A 19,718-nucleotide genomic window follows, 5' to 3' on the forward strand; every position below is an offset into this window, starting at 1 on the left:
GAATGAAAATAGAACATTAAGGGGATAGTCACCAACGATTTACTATCTTGAGCCTAGTGATGCCAGTGGGGAGAAACTGTGCCAGGCACATGAGAACAGGCATTGTGAGGCTAAAGGAGCATCCCCCTGCCAATTACCCAGGCCACTCATGGGCTCCTGGGGATAAAGTTCACCTTCTGTGAAAATCCACACAAACAATTAGAAGAATTAGTCTAACAGCTACACATGTACTGCACATTTATCTCAATTTCACTTTAAAAATAGTGCAGACCCCTGGCTTTCTTTAAACTCAGACCTGTCAAACCAATGTGCAGTGACAGCTGGGGACCTTTCTGATGATATTGGGAACAGGAGTAGTGAATTCAATATCTAAAGTCTAATGTTGTTTCTTTCACATAAGCTACTGCTTTCAGTACTAAACAATACAAATGCGAAAAAAATCCTTTTTATTACAAGAAGCTTCCTGAAAATTTAACTTTTACCTGATTTATAATTTGTGAAAAGATGCCCTTCCCAAAATTGCAATTACACGGCCAACAGGAATGGTGGAGTCCCCCACAAAAACCACAAACCTGCCCTCCAATTCAAAGACACAAGAAGAGACTTTGTATCAAGTCATGTAGCATTGCATTTCATTCTGACAGAAAAATAGAGTTTTTAGTATTTCTTCTAAAAGATGTCAATTCTTCCTCCAGGTAAAAATATTTAGCATTCATCTAATTCAGCTCTACACAAGCCTCAATTTGTCATCTTACCCATCCACTTAAAGTCTATATACTTTTGGATGCTCCTTTTTGGCTTGTTTAAAACACCTGATGGAAAGAAAACCTGAGAATCTGCACTTCCTGCTAAAAAAATATTCATAAATTAGCCATATTTACGTTCTTGTGACTAAATGTTACAGCTGAATCAGATTCTATTACCTAAGTCGCTCAGGTTTTTAAGCTACATTGAAAATCAATCACACTTCAACTCCTACAGCCTAAATATAAAGCCTGTAGGTAGCAAACAGTCCCTACAAATCACTGCTTAGATTATTTTCAGTAAAAGGTGAGAATGATACTAAGACTCTGAAACATTGCAGTTTACAGTAGTCTTGAAAATTTTCATTGCGGCCTTCTGTAAACTCAACAGAAAGTAAAAATTAAAACTCCTCACACTTCCATACTAGGTTATTAATACCCTTTACACCAGTAACATAAGGAAAGGAGGTAGGAGAAGGATGGATTCAAGAGTATTTGGAGAAGTTAGGTTAAGTTAGAAGCTCAATTCATGTGTACCCAATAACAAACTCAGGAGACTGACTGGCTCTTGCCACTTTATCATTTCAGAAACCTTAGCTGCTGTCCTTGAAGAACTCATGGCTCAGAGCAGAAACTGAAAGAGTGGGGTTGGTTGGTTTCAGAAAGGAAGAAGAGTAGTGGCTAGTAATTCCTCAACAACCTAAATTTCCTTTTTATTTTTTTTTAAGAATACTGGAAGAAATAGACTGCAAATGTCAGAAGATAATGAAGAAGTGATACTGATTCAGCTGAAGTACACTATATAAAATAATTTCCTTCTCAGATTGCATAATAGATGATTTAATAAGGCTTTTACCACTTCCACATTTCACAGGTATACTAAGAAACGAAGGACAACTAAAACTAGTGCTGAATACAGAGCAAACCTGACTGAAAAACAGCTAAGAGTTTATAATAAGCAATGGGTGAATGTATTAACTTAGATTTTGCAGGCGTCTGTTTTGGGCATCATTCCACCTCTTAATTAGTGACTTGGATGAAAAATGAAGAGTACATTTACTAAACTCACAAAGCAAATAACCCATAAGGATCTACAAACGCAGTGCAAGGCTGGAAATCAAAATGGCACAGACTAATTTAGAGATGGTAGAAGCAACGTGCTAAAAAAGTAAATACATTTTTGTACATAGAACCTGTAAACCGAAAAACACAGGGTGAGGAATAGGAAGCTAGCCAGCATTATCATAAAAAGGTATTGGGAAATTGCAGATCACCACAATTCCAATATGTATCAAAAACTGGATATTTGTTAGAAAAATAGGCAAGTACCACCCAGCAAAAAATTCACAGTATTATGTGAAAGATCCAGGAAATTTCTTTTTTGCCATGGTGGTAAGGCCCTAGGTGAGGTACTTGACTTCATTTAAAGCACTGGAATTCCCTAGAGTTGTGAACCTACTGGAGAACATTCAGAGCAGAGCATAAGCTTTTCTACTAATATTTCAGTCTGAGCTAGATCCTGATACATAGCCACTGTTAAAATACACCTGCACTTTACATGCCCAGGTAAAAATTAACTCCAGTTATATCTTATCTTTTCTAAGGACTCCTTATCATCTTAATCATCTAATGGTTTTTCCAGCCTCTGCAGACTTAAAAGAGAATAGATTCTTCTCCATGTTCACTGTCTGTAAGACAAGAGTTAGCTACTTTAATTACAGTGATGTTTAGATAAGGGACCTGGAAACTTTCTTAAAGTAATTACACTTCAGTAGTTGAAAACGAAACCCGGGGTGCTCATGCAGTCTCTTCCATCTCTAAACTCTTTTGAGAACAGACCACATGAAACCTCTGTCAGGGACAATGCAGCTGATTCTTCATTTGGGTAGTAATGACCTTTCATGATCACTTTGGAGCTTCTCTGTGACAGATTTCAAACACTGTAGCTGCAATGAGAGCTGTATTTCAAACAATACCATGCATTTACAAAAAACAAACAAACAAAAAATTCAAAAAGATTCAGAAACCCCACCACAGTCCAAATTAAATAATTCAAATGCTGACAGATTTACCTGAGAAAGACCCAAAAAAGTACAAACTGTAACTTATCACATGAATTTAAATTGAATTAATATTTAATTGAAAGTTAACTCTATGTTCCTGTTTTATTATCCTGAATATACAGATTTACCTACAGTAACATTTTGACACATACTAAAAATTTTAAAGGAAAAAAACTTGAGGGAGATTAAATAGTCAGAAGCTTATCAAAGGGATAAACAGAACTAAAAATGATGTTAATAAAACCAAACATGTATAAGATTGTAGGGTATATGTATCTATGTAAAAAGTTATTATTAAATGGTACCTGACAGAAACAATCCTAAATATACAGAGATATAAAAGGACTTTCCTCACTGAGAAACAGAACAACAGAAACTACACTCATTACTGCAAAGCAGAATGGAATTTCATGCAAAGTTCACATAAAACCATTTTCCAATACAAAACATTAACTTAATGAAAGAGTAACGTGGAAATTAATTTGCTTCCAAACTAATGTCAAATTTAATTTATTATATTTAAATAGAGTACGTACAGAGTTATTTCAACCAGTAACTACACTAATACAATGTTTTACTGTCTAGACTGGCAATAATGTGAAGCCCATAACTCTCAGGTAAAGAGCTATACTGCTTTTTGGGAGAATGTTGCTGAAAGCTCACCCATACAGCTACAAATGGGTCTTTGTTTGCCACATCTGCGTTGCAGAGAAGTAGTAAAGGCTGTGAGAATGATCCTTTCTTAATAGGGGAAGCATTGCCACATGGTGCTGCCCATTCACACCTCCCAAGCTACTAGTTAAAAGACTGAAAACCAAGATGTCAAACTCATATCCTAAATGTATCCTCCAGAAAGAAGACACTCCTGAAAATATCTGTTCAAAGGAAATACTCAACCTACAGAAAAATTTAAAAATTATTCCTCTTTGAGAAAATAAATTAATTTCTTAGAATTATAAACACATTAATTATTTAAATCTTTATCAACAGACACTGAAGGCAATCATATGCTAATTATACTTTTTAAACAGCCCAACTTCCTGTGCATTCAAAACAAACTTTTAAACAACGATCAAAGTATTCTTAGTCTGGCTCATTAGAAATAACATGAAGGAAATCATCACTCTAAAATGAAGAAACTCTGTACTTACTTGACAGCCTGGTAAGCCTGTATCTCTACCATACAGTGGAAATGGACCTCTGTCAGAGGTTTTTCCTATAAAAGAAAGAAATTTAAAATTTGGTTATTTTTAAAATCCTAGACATCTGCATCAGTTATCCTTTTATATGCAACTCAGAAAATCTATTAGCATCATAATAAATTTACAAACATCAAGTTGCACAAATAAAATCAGGTTTTTTTACATGTCTGTATTTAACACACTCAAACAACGCTACAGTAATAGATGACCTAGATACCTAATTAAATTCCTTTTGTAACCAGTCAGATACCATAAAATATTCCTGTTCAGTATGTAGAAATACAAAAGGCAAAGTCTGTTTTCATTTCCACTATCAACAAGCAAAGGTAGAGAGACATTTATAGACATTTCTCCTTCCTACATGAAACTAACACTTAACTGGTATCCATCTTAGACAACGAATATACTGAGCAATAAAATAAAACATATGAAAAGTAAACAAAAATTTCATTCAAAACAGTAAAACTCACACCAACCTTAAACCATGGCTGATTCATTCAGCTCTAGACACTCACCCCTAAATCCTTTTAAAAATCTTTTTGTTTAATGCACAGATCAGCAGGTACAAAACTCAAGCAATACAACTGGGCAAGACAGCAAAACAGTTTTGTGCATAATAAATGCAATCTTTGTGTGTAGGTAGCACAGAGAACGCGGTGCCTCGTGCAGAGTGGCTGCCTTCTGATGTTGCTGCCTGAGGTCACAAGGCATTAGCAATGGGTTTGCCAGCTCCAGAAAAATTACTCAGTGCTGCATTTGTTAGGTATGTCAAAAAATGGCATGTTTGTATATGAAAACTCAGTGTGCAAGTTCTCCAGTAGAGCTCAGAAGTTTAGCAATCAACACTGTGAAAAAAGTCTTGAATAGAAGCCCATTGAACAATGCCAAGCATCAGACACTCATCAAGTTTGTGTATAACAGAAAACACCAAGTGCATGTGCCTGCCCTAATTACGGCACAGGACTCAGAAAAACCCTGTACCACCACTCAGAATCTTATCCAAAGGCAGGCATTAATTAACCAGATCTACCCGTTTGAAAATGAATGCTATCTCACCCAACTAGGCATTCCCTTTGCAAATGATGTGCGTGTTATCCTGCCCTAAAAGAAGAAAAAGTAGCCTTTCTTTCACATTCCAATTTCAGTGATAAATAGCTCCATGTTATTGCAATTGCACTTCAAGAATAGGACTTCCTTTGCTTTTTCTGATTTTTCTCTCTTACTACCAAAAGTCCCCTAAATATAATTTCATAAGAGGAAAATCTGAAGTATGCTTATTGTTCATTTTAAAAGTGGGTCTTTTGTAAGCAGGGAGGAAGAGGAAGTCTGAATCTCTTGGAACAACATCTCTGCAAGATTATTATCGTGATAGCTACCAATGGTCAACAATAGCTTGCTTGAAAAATGGCAGCTCTGCCGTAACAAAGGGAGAAAAAAGTTAACATTTTTCTGCTGAAGCAATTTGCCTCCAAAAACTATCAAGCACCAAGCAAATAAAATACCTAGCATGCAAAATTATAAGTAGTAGGATGAATCATGCTGTTCATATTAAACCAGACTCAGCATTTTCTTTCCAGAAAATGAGAATCTCATATCACATGATAAACAACTTTGACTGAAGTATGCAGTATTCCAGGCAGGCTTTAAAACAAATATTTGTACAAGAGTCAATTACAGAGGCTAGAAAAATTATGATTTAAATTATGGTTTGTGTAGTAAGCAAGAAATTGTTAGATAAGAATGCATAAAATCATGTTATTTAAATGTTATAATTTTTCAAGTACGGCAGATTCATATTAAAGGAGAAAAGCTTACTCCAACAGCCCAATCTACAGTAAATTTGGTTCCTAGAAGTGACCAGGAAGAGTCAAAGCTTTCTGATTCTGAAGTGCCTAAATATTTATCAAAAATTAGCTGGAGCAAATTAACATTTAACCTGTGTTCAAATGCCTTAGCTTTTCAATGAAGGGTTTGGAAAACAACCCAGAATCAACTATGAGAGTGCCTTTCACTCATAGTTCCAAACACATTCCCAGTGCAAGCACTTAGCACTGTCAAACTTGCAGTAGTGGCACAATGTTAAAGGTACACATTTTTTAAACACCAAAACCAAACAGGCACACACTACAGCAACACACATTGAGCCTACACTCAATGTAGGTTCTGGTTCCCTCTCAAACTATGGAGCTGCACTGGAGCAGTGTCAGCAGCTGGATCTCCACATTAGCACAGCACAAGGATGGGACAGAGGTCAGGGCACCATCAGAGCACATTGCTGGAGTTCAGTGAAGCCTCTGAAGCTTCAGTGATGAAAGACCAAGGTTTCCCAGATCATGCTGTCTGGCCATATCACAGGACAGCCTCAGTACAGACCCCAAACTGCCCTTTGTCATCTCAACCATCCTCAGCTGCTCCAGTCTAGGCACAAAGCCATTCTCATTATTTAAACCCTTGTTGGCTAATGCCACAGGTAATGATTACTTATCAATAAAAACAGAAATTACTTAGCAATACTTCACAAGTACTGGAAAGGTGTGTAATGTCAAGTTTGAGAAGAAGACACTTCCTCAATGGCTCACAGACAGGTAGGTCTCATCCATACACACTCTCTGAACAATGCATGAGCAGTCTCTGGCATCCAATAAAGTTCATAGACATGGTCAAATGTATCAAAGCAGAATGCCTTTGGTCATTTTCAGTTTATGAAATACCTTTCTTATTTATCCATACCTTCTACAGATAGACAGAAGAGCATAAATATGTAGAGGTTACAGTAAAACCCAAAATTACTGGAGTCCCAGTGCTTATGAGAATACAAACTTTAAAAATACAATGAGACTGAGAGCCAAAGCAGACCCTGAAATGACTTGCAGGCTTACCCCACAAGATTTGCAGCTGAGTCTGTTATGCCCCCTCAGGTCTTGTCTCTGTCAGTGCCCACTACACACAGATAGCAAGAGTCTCTTTTGCATTGCAGCTGGAAATTCAGAAACACTAACGCTCAGCATTTCGGGGACATAAGGAAACTTACTGTGGCACCCGACATTAATTAGAAGAAGGAGAGCAAAAAACACTGTAAATGACAAAATCCTTATTGAACACTTTCATTTGTACAGGTTTGTGCAGAGATGGAGGGAAGGTGCAGACTTATCAGCTGGGAAGGTAAGCAGATACCCAGACGAAGTTTGTCTTCGGATCTGATTTATTTTCACACAACAGTTAGATGCTGTCATTTTAGAAGCAAAATCTATGCCTTGCTTATTAAGCAGCACCATGGAAAACTTTTCTTCATGTTAAATCCTAGTTGCTCTATATACCAGAGCTGTGTATTCCAAGATTTGGAATAAAGCAGTAGACATTTATAAACAATTGAGTTGGTTATATGCAAAAATTTTACATTTGCACAGGTCAGTTCACAAGACATTTGAATTTTTTAATAACTTAGAATTAATGTTTTTTATGGGGCCTTGGGATGTTTTTATCAGGAAAAATTTCAAGGACCTAGTCACCACCCAACAGGTTTAAAGTTCAGGGACTATGGAGTTAACATAAACCCAACCAAGAAAATCCCACTAGGCATTTTGAACCACAAATATTTCCCAACTGCATAAATTTAAAACCTTGACACATTCTCTACCAATTCAAACATTTAGTAAATAATTTTTTTCTCTTGCAATCACTTGTCTAAATGTGATATGCTCACAACTTAATACAGCCTTTGAATACCACACGAGGAATTGTCTTCCACGACACATCCATACGTGTAACAGCTGTGCAGCCTAAAAACTCTGAGCACAGAACGAACTGAAACAGCAAGATGCAAAGTGATAGTGAGCTGAAAACAGCACTGCATTAACTTGGTTGAAGACTACTTCAGTCAATGTGCTATAAATGCCTGCCAGAATAAAACAGCCTTTTCCCACTGCCTCTAGATAATGCTTGGCTTATGAGAAGATGACAGAACTCTCAAAAAATTATTTCGATTCCCACCGAATTAACCCTTTACAGACTGAAGATCTTTCTGTGCATTGCTAAGGATTTGTTTGATTGGCAATATGGAAAGCAACAAGATCTTGTAATGAAGCAATGTTTATCATCCACTATGAATACTATAGTGACCACAGCTGGCAGCTGCTCTGTTTGTCAGACATGAAGTATGTCTGCCCTACTTGTACAGAGAATCTGCTTTAAGTGAATACTGAAGCATGTTTTTACAGTTCCTAAACATCATTTCTTCAATGATAACACTTTAAACTGGTCCCTACAGGTAGCCTACCCAAAAATCAGTTTATAAGCATTGTTGACAAGTTTGAGAATTTATTTTTCTTTTCAAGTTACTAAACTGGTATTGGTAATTCAGCTAGAAATCAATTATTAGACTGCCTTCTCCCCCTCCACATCCAGCAAAGTATGTGTCTTTGTTACCCACAGAATGAATACATTCAAATAATTTTTCATATGCAGGTCCAATGTAACAAGGAACAAGCTGCACAAGCTACACTGACAGACATATACAAAAGATGCAAGAAAAACCTTCAACAAAGTAGATATTTTTCTATTTATTTATCAATATTGCTTTCCAAATTACCATGAGGTAGAAAGTACACAAAGTTTCTAGAATAAGATTCTTATAGGTCTACTCTATAGTTTTTAAAATTTTGTTGGAATTAAAAATTCTTATTCAGCTATTATTCAGTGCAATGAAAAAAATATTATGTTTGATTAAAACACAAATCCACCTCTGCTCCTAGGACTTGGTGTTTTGCCTTTTTTGAGGCAAGACTGACACATGCAGCCATAAAAAATTTTACTACATATCTATGCATTTCCCACAGCAGCATAGGAATAATTTCTTCCTTTTCTACTGCTATCTAGCCTACTCATTAATAGAGGCTGTCACAGTTTTAGTATCTTCTCTCTAGCATTTTAAAGATCTATAATGCACACGTGTATATTTTGTGAATTCACATAAAAATACAACATACATTTTTCCTTATGATACTTGAGACCAGAACTCCTGTAAATGAAACAGAGATCTGGAGCAACACAATTTGAAGAAATAGCTTAAAACAAATGACCTCCTATTCTCTTCATGACAATGTTTAAGTATTATTGGCTGATGTGTGCCAAGCATGCTGCTGGCTGCACTAAGGATGTTTAACAAGCCAGTGCCAACAAGTGCAGCTGCTGGACTTGCAGCACCCTCCTCCTGTTCATTCCAAGCCAAATTACTCACTCAGCTATGAACAATGAAGCAGCAACACAGAAAAATGCCAAGTGCAAGTGAGATTAGTGATAAACTACAGGATCCCTACAGAGGTCAGTGATTAGCAGGCCCCCAGTCGTAATCACTTTCCTAACCCAACCTTTATCTCAGCACTCGCTCCATCTTAGCTCAGTCTTCTGACTGCCAGCAGCTTCTCCAATCAATATCCCTCCAAGTCTTGCAAACTCATCCACACTCTCACACCTTTTAATAAAGCAGTAAAACCTACACAATATGGGATATCTGCAAACTTGTAGGACACATTTTTAACCTTAAATTTAATTAGTAATTCATGCACGGTAAAATCCTATTACTGGAAAAATTTTAATCAAGTAACAGAAGAAAAACTACAAACATATTTATCCAGAAATGCCATGCCCAAGTGCAGATGAGCAATGCAGTCTATACAGCTCATCATAAAAATGGTATGTACAGACTGGGACTAGTGAAAAAACGCTGCAGTTTTTTTCCCCATACTGTGACATGATGTAAGACAAATTTTCCCAGACAGCAGAAGTAAATGTTTTAGCAAAACTTGGGTTTAACACTGCAGATTTGCTCCCTCCTCCTTTTTTCGGCCAAAATTTTGAAAGACTGGGATCCTACAAAACTAATGATTGTCAAGAAGTAAAAAATTATGACTTGGAATGAGATTTATAGGATTTAACAGTCCAATCTCAGGTCTGCCAGGAATCTCCTAGGATTCTCCATGCCATAAATTCTCATTTGTATGAAGACAGCATCATACTTCTGTTATCTAACCCAATTACTTATTTGGATCGAGAACTACTTTTCACATCCAAATAACACAAAACGTGGAAATTCTGAAGCTGGAATTACCTGTAATCAACTTCCCATTATAACTTTTGCAATTTAGGAACAAATACCGAATTACTGCTTTTGTTGACATTTGCACAAGATGATCTGGAACAAAAAAATTCCTTTTGCTTCACAAAGATTAAAAAGATCAGAAATTTTTGTACTTACAGTTGTGCTGGCATTTGCAGATGTCTTTCACTGTGAAAATTCTACTGATTGAACCAACCAGGCAATAAATCTCAGAGTATATTTATAAAGATGTTAAACACAGAAGTCAAGGGATTTCTCACAACTTCTTTAACACAATATTTTTTTTAAAAAATAATGTCAGTGTGTGAAGAGGTATTAAAGAACCTGCTTCTCAAAGATATGCCTTTGACACTTCCATCCCATTGATTTGTAAGTACATCTAAGAAAAGATGGAGTATTTTGTCAGTTTGCAGATCACTGCACAGATCTTGTGCTATAAAAACAATTTATTAATGTTCTTATGTACTTCATATACACAGGAGGTAAGGGTGGACTAAATTCCACATTATATTTGGATTGACCCTATGAACTTGTAATTTATATGCTCATGTCAAACTAAGAACATTTCTATTCCAACAGAGGCTGATCCATGAGGGCTCCTTTCTCAGTACTATTCCTGTCCTTCCACTTAGCAGGCTTACACTGAGCTGAATAACAAATCAAATGTTTGCAAGGCTAAAAGGCACTGAAGTCGCTGGCAGGAAGAATGCACAGCAGTGACTGAGGGAAGAGGGAGGACAAACCTGAAGAAAGAACTTTCTTCTCTTCCTCCCCCAAGCATATGTGGGCAAGTATCTGCAAACTAAATAATTCCTGAATAGCTGTTTCATGTAGTTTCAAATCCTCCACTACTATGTCTACCCCAGGCTAACCTTACCATTAACAATGTTAACACTCTATTAACTCATTATGTGTGTTGCACACAGAGGGAACACCCGGTGAGAAACAGATTTAAAATATACTAAAAATGAGGGAAATCAGGGATATCGAATATCCAGAAAACAATAACCCAAGTGAGTTTGCATATGAACACACAGCTATTCCCCACTGGTGGCATTTGTCATACACATTTACTTACCTCACCTATCCATTCCATATTTTTCTGGAGTATCCAAGTGTCCTCACTTTGTCAATTAAAATATTTCTCCTTTTGCCATTTTCCCCACCTCATCCCCAAGGGATTTAGCTCAAGTTCTTAAGTAACTAACCAAGCTCCTACTTATAGTTAACTTGAAAAGCATCCCTTGCTCTCCTGGTGGAATTTGTCCCAGATCTAAGGACAAAAATTACTTTGAACATCAATTACATTCTTAAGTCTAAAGTCAAGAGGATTTTTTAATTGGAAATGAATAGAGAATCCATACTTTACAACAAAATGCTACACCTGTTTCCAATTAAAAGATTATTTTGGTGAGACTACTTACTACAAATTACTAGATTACTTCATATATATATATATATATATATATATATATATACTGCAGGTATCTACATCTTCTCTTACTATCCAAGATCTATTAATTCTCATTAAATGTGAAAAGTCAGCTTGTCAACAAAGAAAGATTTCCCCCTTGCCCATTTTGTGTATAAACACAGGCACAAACACAACAAACATTTATAACCATCTTCCACAAGGCAACTGGCAAATGCATACAATGGTCCTCTGTTGTACAACCCTTTTGATGGTTTTTATTTGAATAATTTGCATAACTTTTTCTAACTACATCCTTCACAGCCATCTCAGTTGGAGAGACAGAGGTTTACAAAACAGGCCAAACTGTTGCCTCCAGACTAGCAGTAGCTGCTAGACTAAAGGAAGAGAAAAAAACAAACAAACAATAGAAAAAAACAACCCCAACCAAAAAACTACAACCAAACAAAAAACCCTGCCAAACCACCCAAAGAACCAAACAACACAGAAAAACAACATAGAAAACCAAACCCCAAACACACATGAAATGCTAAAACACCTTTTGGAAGACAAAACAACATGCTAACTGTTTTCTGAGTATTACTTCTTCTGGAAACAATTCCCATAGGTACCACAGAATAATCAAGTTAGCTGTTAAAACAGGAGGGGAAACCCTCAGGAGAGGGTGCCTGCAAAGAGCCATCTCCTGGTTAGGGGCTGGAAACTCCTGACTGCTCACATGCATTATATGAAGGCACATCAAGCCAAAAGAATGTGAAACAAAAACCCCATAAGGAAGAATTAGATAGTCTAGATTAATGCAAATTACTTAAAAAAGGTAAGAGCTTAAAACAGGTGTTCTTATTTTAGTACAAAAGCAGTATTTATAGTACAGAACTTTAGAAAAATGTCCAAAAATGGACAGCAATCCTCTCAAGCCCTGAACCACTGACAATAACTGCACAAGAGAACATCACTGTCTGCAGAAATGTAAACTGGTATTGGAGCTACACTGAGAACAAACTTCTAACTGCCTACCGAAAAAACACTCAAAGCACACAGACCTCTCTAAACCATCCCTCATCTGCAGGAACCTCACATCTCCATGTTTTTATGAAAACACCAATACCTCACTGCCAAGGCCCCTCAGGGATGAGTATTGGAGTTTTAAGTCACAGAGTATTTACAAGAGATCATAACAGGTGTGGGAATGCAACTGAAGAAACATTAAGGATAATAACCCAAGTCCACACATAGTCTAGATGATCGTAACTCTCAGGTTTAAAACCACCATGGAACATGGGGAGCTGCTCAGTGAACTAAAGACTAAAACTTCATATATCAATAAATACTACCTCTCTGCTTGGCTACACATGCTTTACAGAGGCTTAAAATGACAAAGCAGGTAAGGAAAACACTTTTCCTCAGCATATTAAGAACAAAAGGAACGTTCATTGCAATATTGATAATTATTTTATAGAAATGGTGACATGAATAAGAATGTTAAAATACTTTCAACAGCAAGGAGAATGTAAAAGCAATTGCTAATGTTCTGCACATCTGCACCAGCAGGTCGAGGTAACCTGACTCCAAAAGGATTTTTTTATTTTTTTAAAATATATATAAACCAAGGGGTTCTCTCATACATTAACGCTGGTTTTTACTAAGTCTTAGAATATTCATAAAGTGCAAGATCTCTAAAAGAAAGCTCATTTTGTACAATATTTAAAATAAGTAAATAGGATTATACAAAGAATTTATTCCTCTAATATGAAATCATAAATAATGACATCACTAAAATGGAATTTTATTAATAATGGATTAGTAGACTAATGGTAATGTTCTTAAATCTGATTTTTTGGGAAAGGTGTGGTTTTTTCACTGTGAGGTGGCACAGTACACTATCAGTGTACCTGAGTTTTGTAAGCTATGTGCATTGATAACCTGATTGACAATAAATGGATACATTTTAAAAGAATTATTTAAAGGAATAACCTTGTTACTCTATTAAAATAGTAATGCATTAAGGGAGTGAAAGGCTCCAGATAATGTTTTAAATGCAACTGGAAGCACCAATATAACTCAAACCTTGCCCCCAAATTTAGTGTTTTCTGCTGTTTTTATTTTTTGTTTTTCTTTTTTTTTCTGCTTTTTTTTTTGTCAATCTAAATGTGTTGCTGGAAATTCAGAGCTTGCTGGCAGATTGAAACAAATGAAGATAAGTCAGTGGAATGCTCTGAACTGCACTTGAGGAAGCAAACTGCCTCTTATTCAGCAAAGTGCAGAAGGATGCCTGCAGGACTGAGACAAGGCCCTGCAGCCTGGAACTGCATTTACCCTTCAGGAGGAGGGTAGGAGCCAAAGGAACTTTCCAGGTTCCTCCATTATCCCAACCTCTCCTGTTGGCCTGCCTCAGGACCTCTGCAAAAGGCATTCTGGCCTTGGCAAATCCCATCCCACAGGGAACCTCCTGAGGCATTGGCTGGAAAAGGCCAAATGTCCGCCTTGGTGTTAAGGATATGTGGTTATCTTACCTGAAAGTATTGCAGAGTGAAAATCTTCCTTCTAAGCCTAAACAGTATTAATGAGTGAAAGTAAAACCACATGGGCTTTGTATCTTTTTATCTATTTTACCTGCTTGTACTTCAACTCCCTGGACTATAGAACAGCTACTGTGGAGCTTGCATGTTGTTGTGGAGCCTTTTATACACAAATAAGAATTAATTTCAAAGACACTTCTGATTTCATACCTAGCTGTTATCTCTGCTGTAAGCTTTCAGCTCCATATTAGCTTTTGATATCGAACAGTCATAAACACTTATAAAACACTTTTCTTGATCCTGATCTGAGTAACTCATCTAAGTCTCAGCATCTGAAGCACCTATTTTACATCTCATGCAGTTTTTTCAACTAAAATTTATCTTTTGACCTCTCTCCCTACATCTATAGTTCTGTTATTACTAACTGTTATTACAGTGTATATGGAACCTTTCTTGCTTAATATCTTTATCAGCCTGGAGGAAAACGCAGAACACACCCTAAAAGAGTTTGCACAGACCCCAGTTTCAGAGATGCAGTTGGTATACGTGAAGGCAGGACCACCATTCAGAGGAACAGAAACAATCTAGGGGATTGGGCCAACAAGAGCCTCAAAATTCAACCAAAACAAATGTAAAGTTCTGCACCTGGCATGGAGCAGCCCCTTGCACCAGCACGGGTTGGGGTCTGGAAGGGGCAGCGGCAGATGAGACAGCATGGGCAGAGCAGTGACCATCCATGTCTGCACAGCATGCCTTACAGCAGATCAAAAATAGTGCTCCTAGTTTCCAAACCCCCAATTAAAACAAAACAAAACAAAATCTCACCAGCCCACAAACACCAACAGCCCAACCAACCCTAAGCTAAAGAGCAATAAACAGAAAGAAACCCATTGCTTTCACTGGATGCAAGGGTTCCTTTCTTTTAACTAGTATCACATCCATTCCAGAATCCTGGATTCTGAAATCCTGCAACTGGCAATTCTCCTCCCAGTTTCCATCAGGTCAAATTACTTCCAATTTCTTCAGCTTCCTTTTGCAATGACTTCATGTATCTATTTTTCTGTATTGGTTTCTCTTTACCTCTTACATTCACTTTTCCTTCAACACCAAAATTTAGCAAAATAAGTTTAAGCTTTCCAATTGAACTGAATTAATTCCCTTAATTATTCATTACATATCGGCTCTGCAAAAGTGCTCATGCATCTAAAAACCCACACACCACTCTTCCATACCTCTTTCCTTCTTTGCCCATGAGAGCACTCTCTTGGATATCTGGACTCTGCAATGAGTTTCTGATTTGCACTCTGCTGTACAAAACAGTAAATGATACTGAATGATGATCAAAACTATCCTTTGAGCAAGCCATTTGAAGAAGAATCGTAAAAAGGATTAAGACTGATATTGAAATATCTGGGTTTCTCCATTTCTTTAAATTAAAATTGCATAGTAAAGTAAAACACAGAATCATTGTAGGAGTTCCATGCCACAGTTGTATCTTGAAACTTTCACTTCCTCTGTTTATTTAATTCACACATATATCCTAATTTAAAAAACCAAAGTAGTACTGAGGTCATTTAAATTGCTGCACTTTTACTTCTAGGGTTATATTCACAAAGTCTATTTTAAGAACTGCTTTGGAAGCAACTGATGTTTTATGCAGTGAACTGCTATTTTCCCAGATGAATAGAATATCCATTCTTTGGCTCACAGTTTCCATGACACTAAAAACAAAACATTCATCGGCACCAGCTCAGTGTTTGATGGTAAATGCAGCTGCAGCTCACAACAGCTTGCAGTGTACCTCAGCCTGCCCCAGCTGAACAGAGGCACTGTATTTCCCCAACGCAATTTCATTGTTTTACAGACAAGCCTTTTCTTGCCAAACTCAAACATTTCAAATCCTGCTGCTGTTCTGTCTTCAAATGAAAAGTTACTCAATTCTGTAAGTAATGATACTAATGCTAAGTCTTCCAAATTACCGAACAAAGTACATAACCAGAAACACAGCTTCGGTAACAGTAGCATCTGCCCCTACAGTTAAAAAAAAAATTTTTGGCCAAAGAATTTCAAACTTTGCTCCTTGATACAGTTCCAACTCACTTGCTTCAAGTAAGCTGTTGAAAAAAAATTATGGGGGCAATTTAAAAACTGGTAAATGCAGAAAAGTCACATGGCAGCCCAGAGACAAGGGATGGCACTGAGCTTTCAGAACTCCCCAAAGAGGAGCATTAAAGTGTGCACATCTCTTTAGAACATGCAGTCCTCTGTTTTAGGGCAAGATGCAAGACTTCCACTTGCTAATAATTTAATCCTGCCTCATATTAACTAACTTTTCATCTGTTTGACATCCAGTTTAGGTACATAGTCACTCCCCTTTTCACATTGATCAGCACACCACTGTTAAACAAGCACTGAGACTTAATCACATTGGTTTGATTCTACAAGGTCCCATCGAAAACAGGACCTAATCAACACTCCACATTTATTAGGAGTAGGTTTAGGCACGAATTCCATAAAGGAACTATGCACATATGTCCTTCCAAGTATACAAATGGACTAAATTCCGCAGGGACTGCTCATATGAACTACACACTCAGGAAACTGCCAGAGGACTGCAGGCAGATCTGACAAAGGGAAGCACATCATCTCAGCCAACTCTTAATGTAGCTCTTAAGGAATTCTGTCCAAACTGGAAATATTGAAAAAGTACTAAGTTAATAATAACCCGTTTGCTACTTAACGGAGGTGCTATTTTAAGCTAGAAATTAATTTCTAGTTTTGCTATAAAATACAGTCCACCTTCTCTAAGGGCAGAAACAAAGTGGTGGCTGGCAGCACGCCGTGTTCGGAGCAGAGGGGAGCCAGCAGCGCCGTGTCGCTGTGACAATCCTGTCCAGGCGTGGCGATCCCGTCCCCTCCCCGGGGTGCCGTTCCCGTCCCCTCCCCGGGGTGCCGATCCCGTCCTCCCCCTCCCGGTGCCGTTCCCGTCCCCTCCCCGGGGTGCCGATCCCGTCCCTCCCCCTCCCGGTGCCGTTCCCGTTCCCTCCCCGGGGTGCCGATCCCGTCCTCCCCCCTCCCGGTGCCGTTCCCGTTCCCCCCCAGGACGGCGTTCCCGCTCCCCGCGGCGCGGGCGCTGCCGTGCGCAGAGCGCCTCCTGGCGGCCGCGGGGCTGCAGCGCCCCGGGAGCGGCGCACGGAACGGCACCGCCAGGCGCTGCCCCGCAGCGGCGCGCTCCGAGACTCCCCTTCCCACACAGGCCTTCAAAGTACGGCTCGGGAAAGAAAAACAGTAACCCAGAGGCTGCGGCGATATTTAGTAATAAATCATTAGCGAAACAAAAATTAAATCATTTCTCTTTATACCCAAACCATTGACTTCAACTTGAGATTCAGCAGACCCTTCAGGATCAAAGAGTGTTACAGCAGCTTACTGTCAGAGGCCGGTGGAATTCACTTTCAAGCATCACTCTTAATAAATTTCTATTGATGGCCTTTCTACTGACAACTTACTGGACTTTTATCACATCCTTGCACTAAGCCATTAACAAGACTGGATCAGTGCACTCCCCACAGGCCACTACAGATTACAAGATCAGAAAAAAAAGTGAAGCTTGCTTTTTTAGCTTTTCCAGGACCCGAATAAGAAACATACACACAGAGTGCAACATTCTTACTGCCAACACAGGACTTTCACCTTCACAGAACGCTAGTGACTGGAATATAATCTACGTTGCAAGAAGTCATCATTGTAACCTAGGAAGAAAATTTTGCAAATATCTTTTGCAAACAGAGTCCTGCAGAAGTTCTTTAGTGGATCGGTAAATGCTGATACAGGACACAAATGCCATTTCAACATTTCAATTTTATTAAGTGTTTGCTGAGGGTTTGACTCCTTTTTTCCTTCTGAAGCTTAAAAGGAGACAAGAAGTCCAGGAGCTGGCAGAAATACTCAACTCCCCTTACAGTTCCTGGAAAGAATTTTCTTATCTGTAGATTTAAATTCTTCAAGTTTATTGCAACACTGGTGTACATTTCCCTATCCTAGTGTTTCCCAAACACCAGACAATAAATTGAAGATCCACCATCTGATTGGTATATTAGAGATGATGTTTTTGGTCCTTTACATAAAATATGCTGCCAGTTTTATTTTGAAAAATATGTTTTTCATGAACATGTTGAAGAAAACGTTGAAGATAAATCCCTATGTTTTCCTGAAGCTATCTTTTTGTAGCTGTAGTGGCAGCAGCAAATAAGGGACTTCATAGGAAGAATACAAGCAACAGTGTCTAAGTCCATAGTAAAATCCCACCTGTTTGTGATTATCACACACACAGCCAGGCATGCAGGGGGAAGATGAATGAACATAGAGAAGCTTTTTCAAGTATAATTTGCAGCATGAAAACCTGAAAAAAACCCCACATCTTAAGCTAACACAGATTCTTCATAGGTCAATAGTTAGTGATCCTTTTTACTGCTCCCTTCTCAAATGCGGATTCTTTATAGCTGTTTACTTTCTGAAACTTTGGATAATGTCTAAAGATGCTAAATAGTAATATCAACCTATTGAGTCAGTAACAGCGGAGAAGACTGGCCAGACAAACAGTATCTATTATAATCACTACCAGCATCTCTCTTGCCCAACCATGAGCCATGTCTTGTCCATCTGCTCAGGTATTTAAATTCTTGTTCAAGAGATAATTGTAAAAAAATCATAAATTCTTATCCATGTGAAAGTGGTTTAAAAAAAATAAAAATTACAGCAGCTATATTGGATACAGAAAGTCAAAATTCAGAGTCTCAAAAAAATAGTGTTTTAAAAGAATCTCCAAAAATGATAGCTAAAAGATGTCTGCTTTTCAGATAGCAAAGCACCCAATTTTATTTGAAGTATAACTCAATCACAAGTGCACAGGAATGCTGAAGCCATGTCATGTAGCTCTACTTGAAATCCTAAATATGGATTTATGACCCTGATCCTTCAAACAGCTACATTCGTGCTTAACAGGATTATGAGTTTTAAGTCTCTCAGATGCAGAAGTATTTGTAAAATTAGGACTTACCTTGGGCATGCAGATCAGTAGGACACATTAGATATATACTGACTTCTGTTACATTTGTAAGATGTTTGGACATTTCCTATTATATCAGATAAACACTGAAGTAAAGTTATTTCAGCAGTATTTTCTTTGCATGTACCACAAAAAGCTTAGAAGGATTATTGTTTTCCTAAAAGAAAACAGGGTACTATTGGAGCATTACCAAAGCACCAGAACACTAATTAAATGGTCACTTTGCTTATGACAAAAACAGCCTTTAACTAAAAATCAGAGATATGTTTTAAATAGCTTTTTTCACACTATCCTAGAACATTATGTATTTCTAGAACAGGAGCTATACTGAAATATTCTGAAAAGAGAAAGCACTTGAGATACTATTTCAACAATTGTGTGCATGTGTGTATAAGTAACAACACTTCACCTATGCACGTTTCCGTGCATCCAAAACACTTCAGCTACATATATGCTAAGATTTTTCTTCCCTGAATAAGACCCATTCTTTACTACTTTTTAATTCTTTTTTTAAGTCTTTTTTTTTTTTTTTTTTTTCCAATTACAGGCAGGAAATAAAAAGAAACGCAACTCTTT

The 19,718-nt window shown here is 37.6% G+C and overlaps 1 protein-coding gene and 1 long non-coding RNA gene across 8 annotated transcripts in view; one reads left to right on the forward strand and one right to left on the reverse strand.

The window, feature by feature from the left end:
• The window catches only part of TCF12 (transcription factor 12), a 159,592-nt gene that overhangs the window by 65,862 nt on the left and 74,012 nt on the right, over positions 1-19,718 (reverse strand). For all 7 annotated transcript variants that reach the window (XM_015638553.3, XM_015638554.3, XM_015638552.3 and 4 more), the window contains one exon: positions 3,958-4,022. In XM_015638553.3, coding sequence (XP_015494039.1) covers positions 3,958-4,022 — 65 coding nt within the window. The remainder of the gene's footprint in view (positions 1-3,957; positions 4,023-19,718) is intronic.
• LOC117244919 lies at positions 12,116-14,283 on the forward strand. Its single transcript, XR_004498887.1, has 2 exons — positions 12,116-12,939; positions 13,724-14,283. It is a non-coding gene; the product is annotated as an uncharacterized LOC117244919 (long non-coding RNA).

This window comes from Parus major, chromosome 10 (assembly GCF_001522545.3).
Source record: "Parus major isolate Abel chromosome 10, Parus_major1.1, whole genome shotgun sequence".
NCBI lineage: Eukaryota > Metazoa > Chordata > Aves > Passeriformes > Paridae > Parus > Parus major.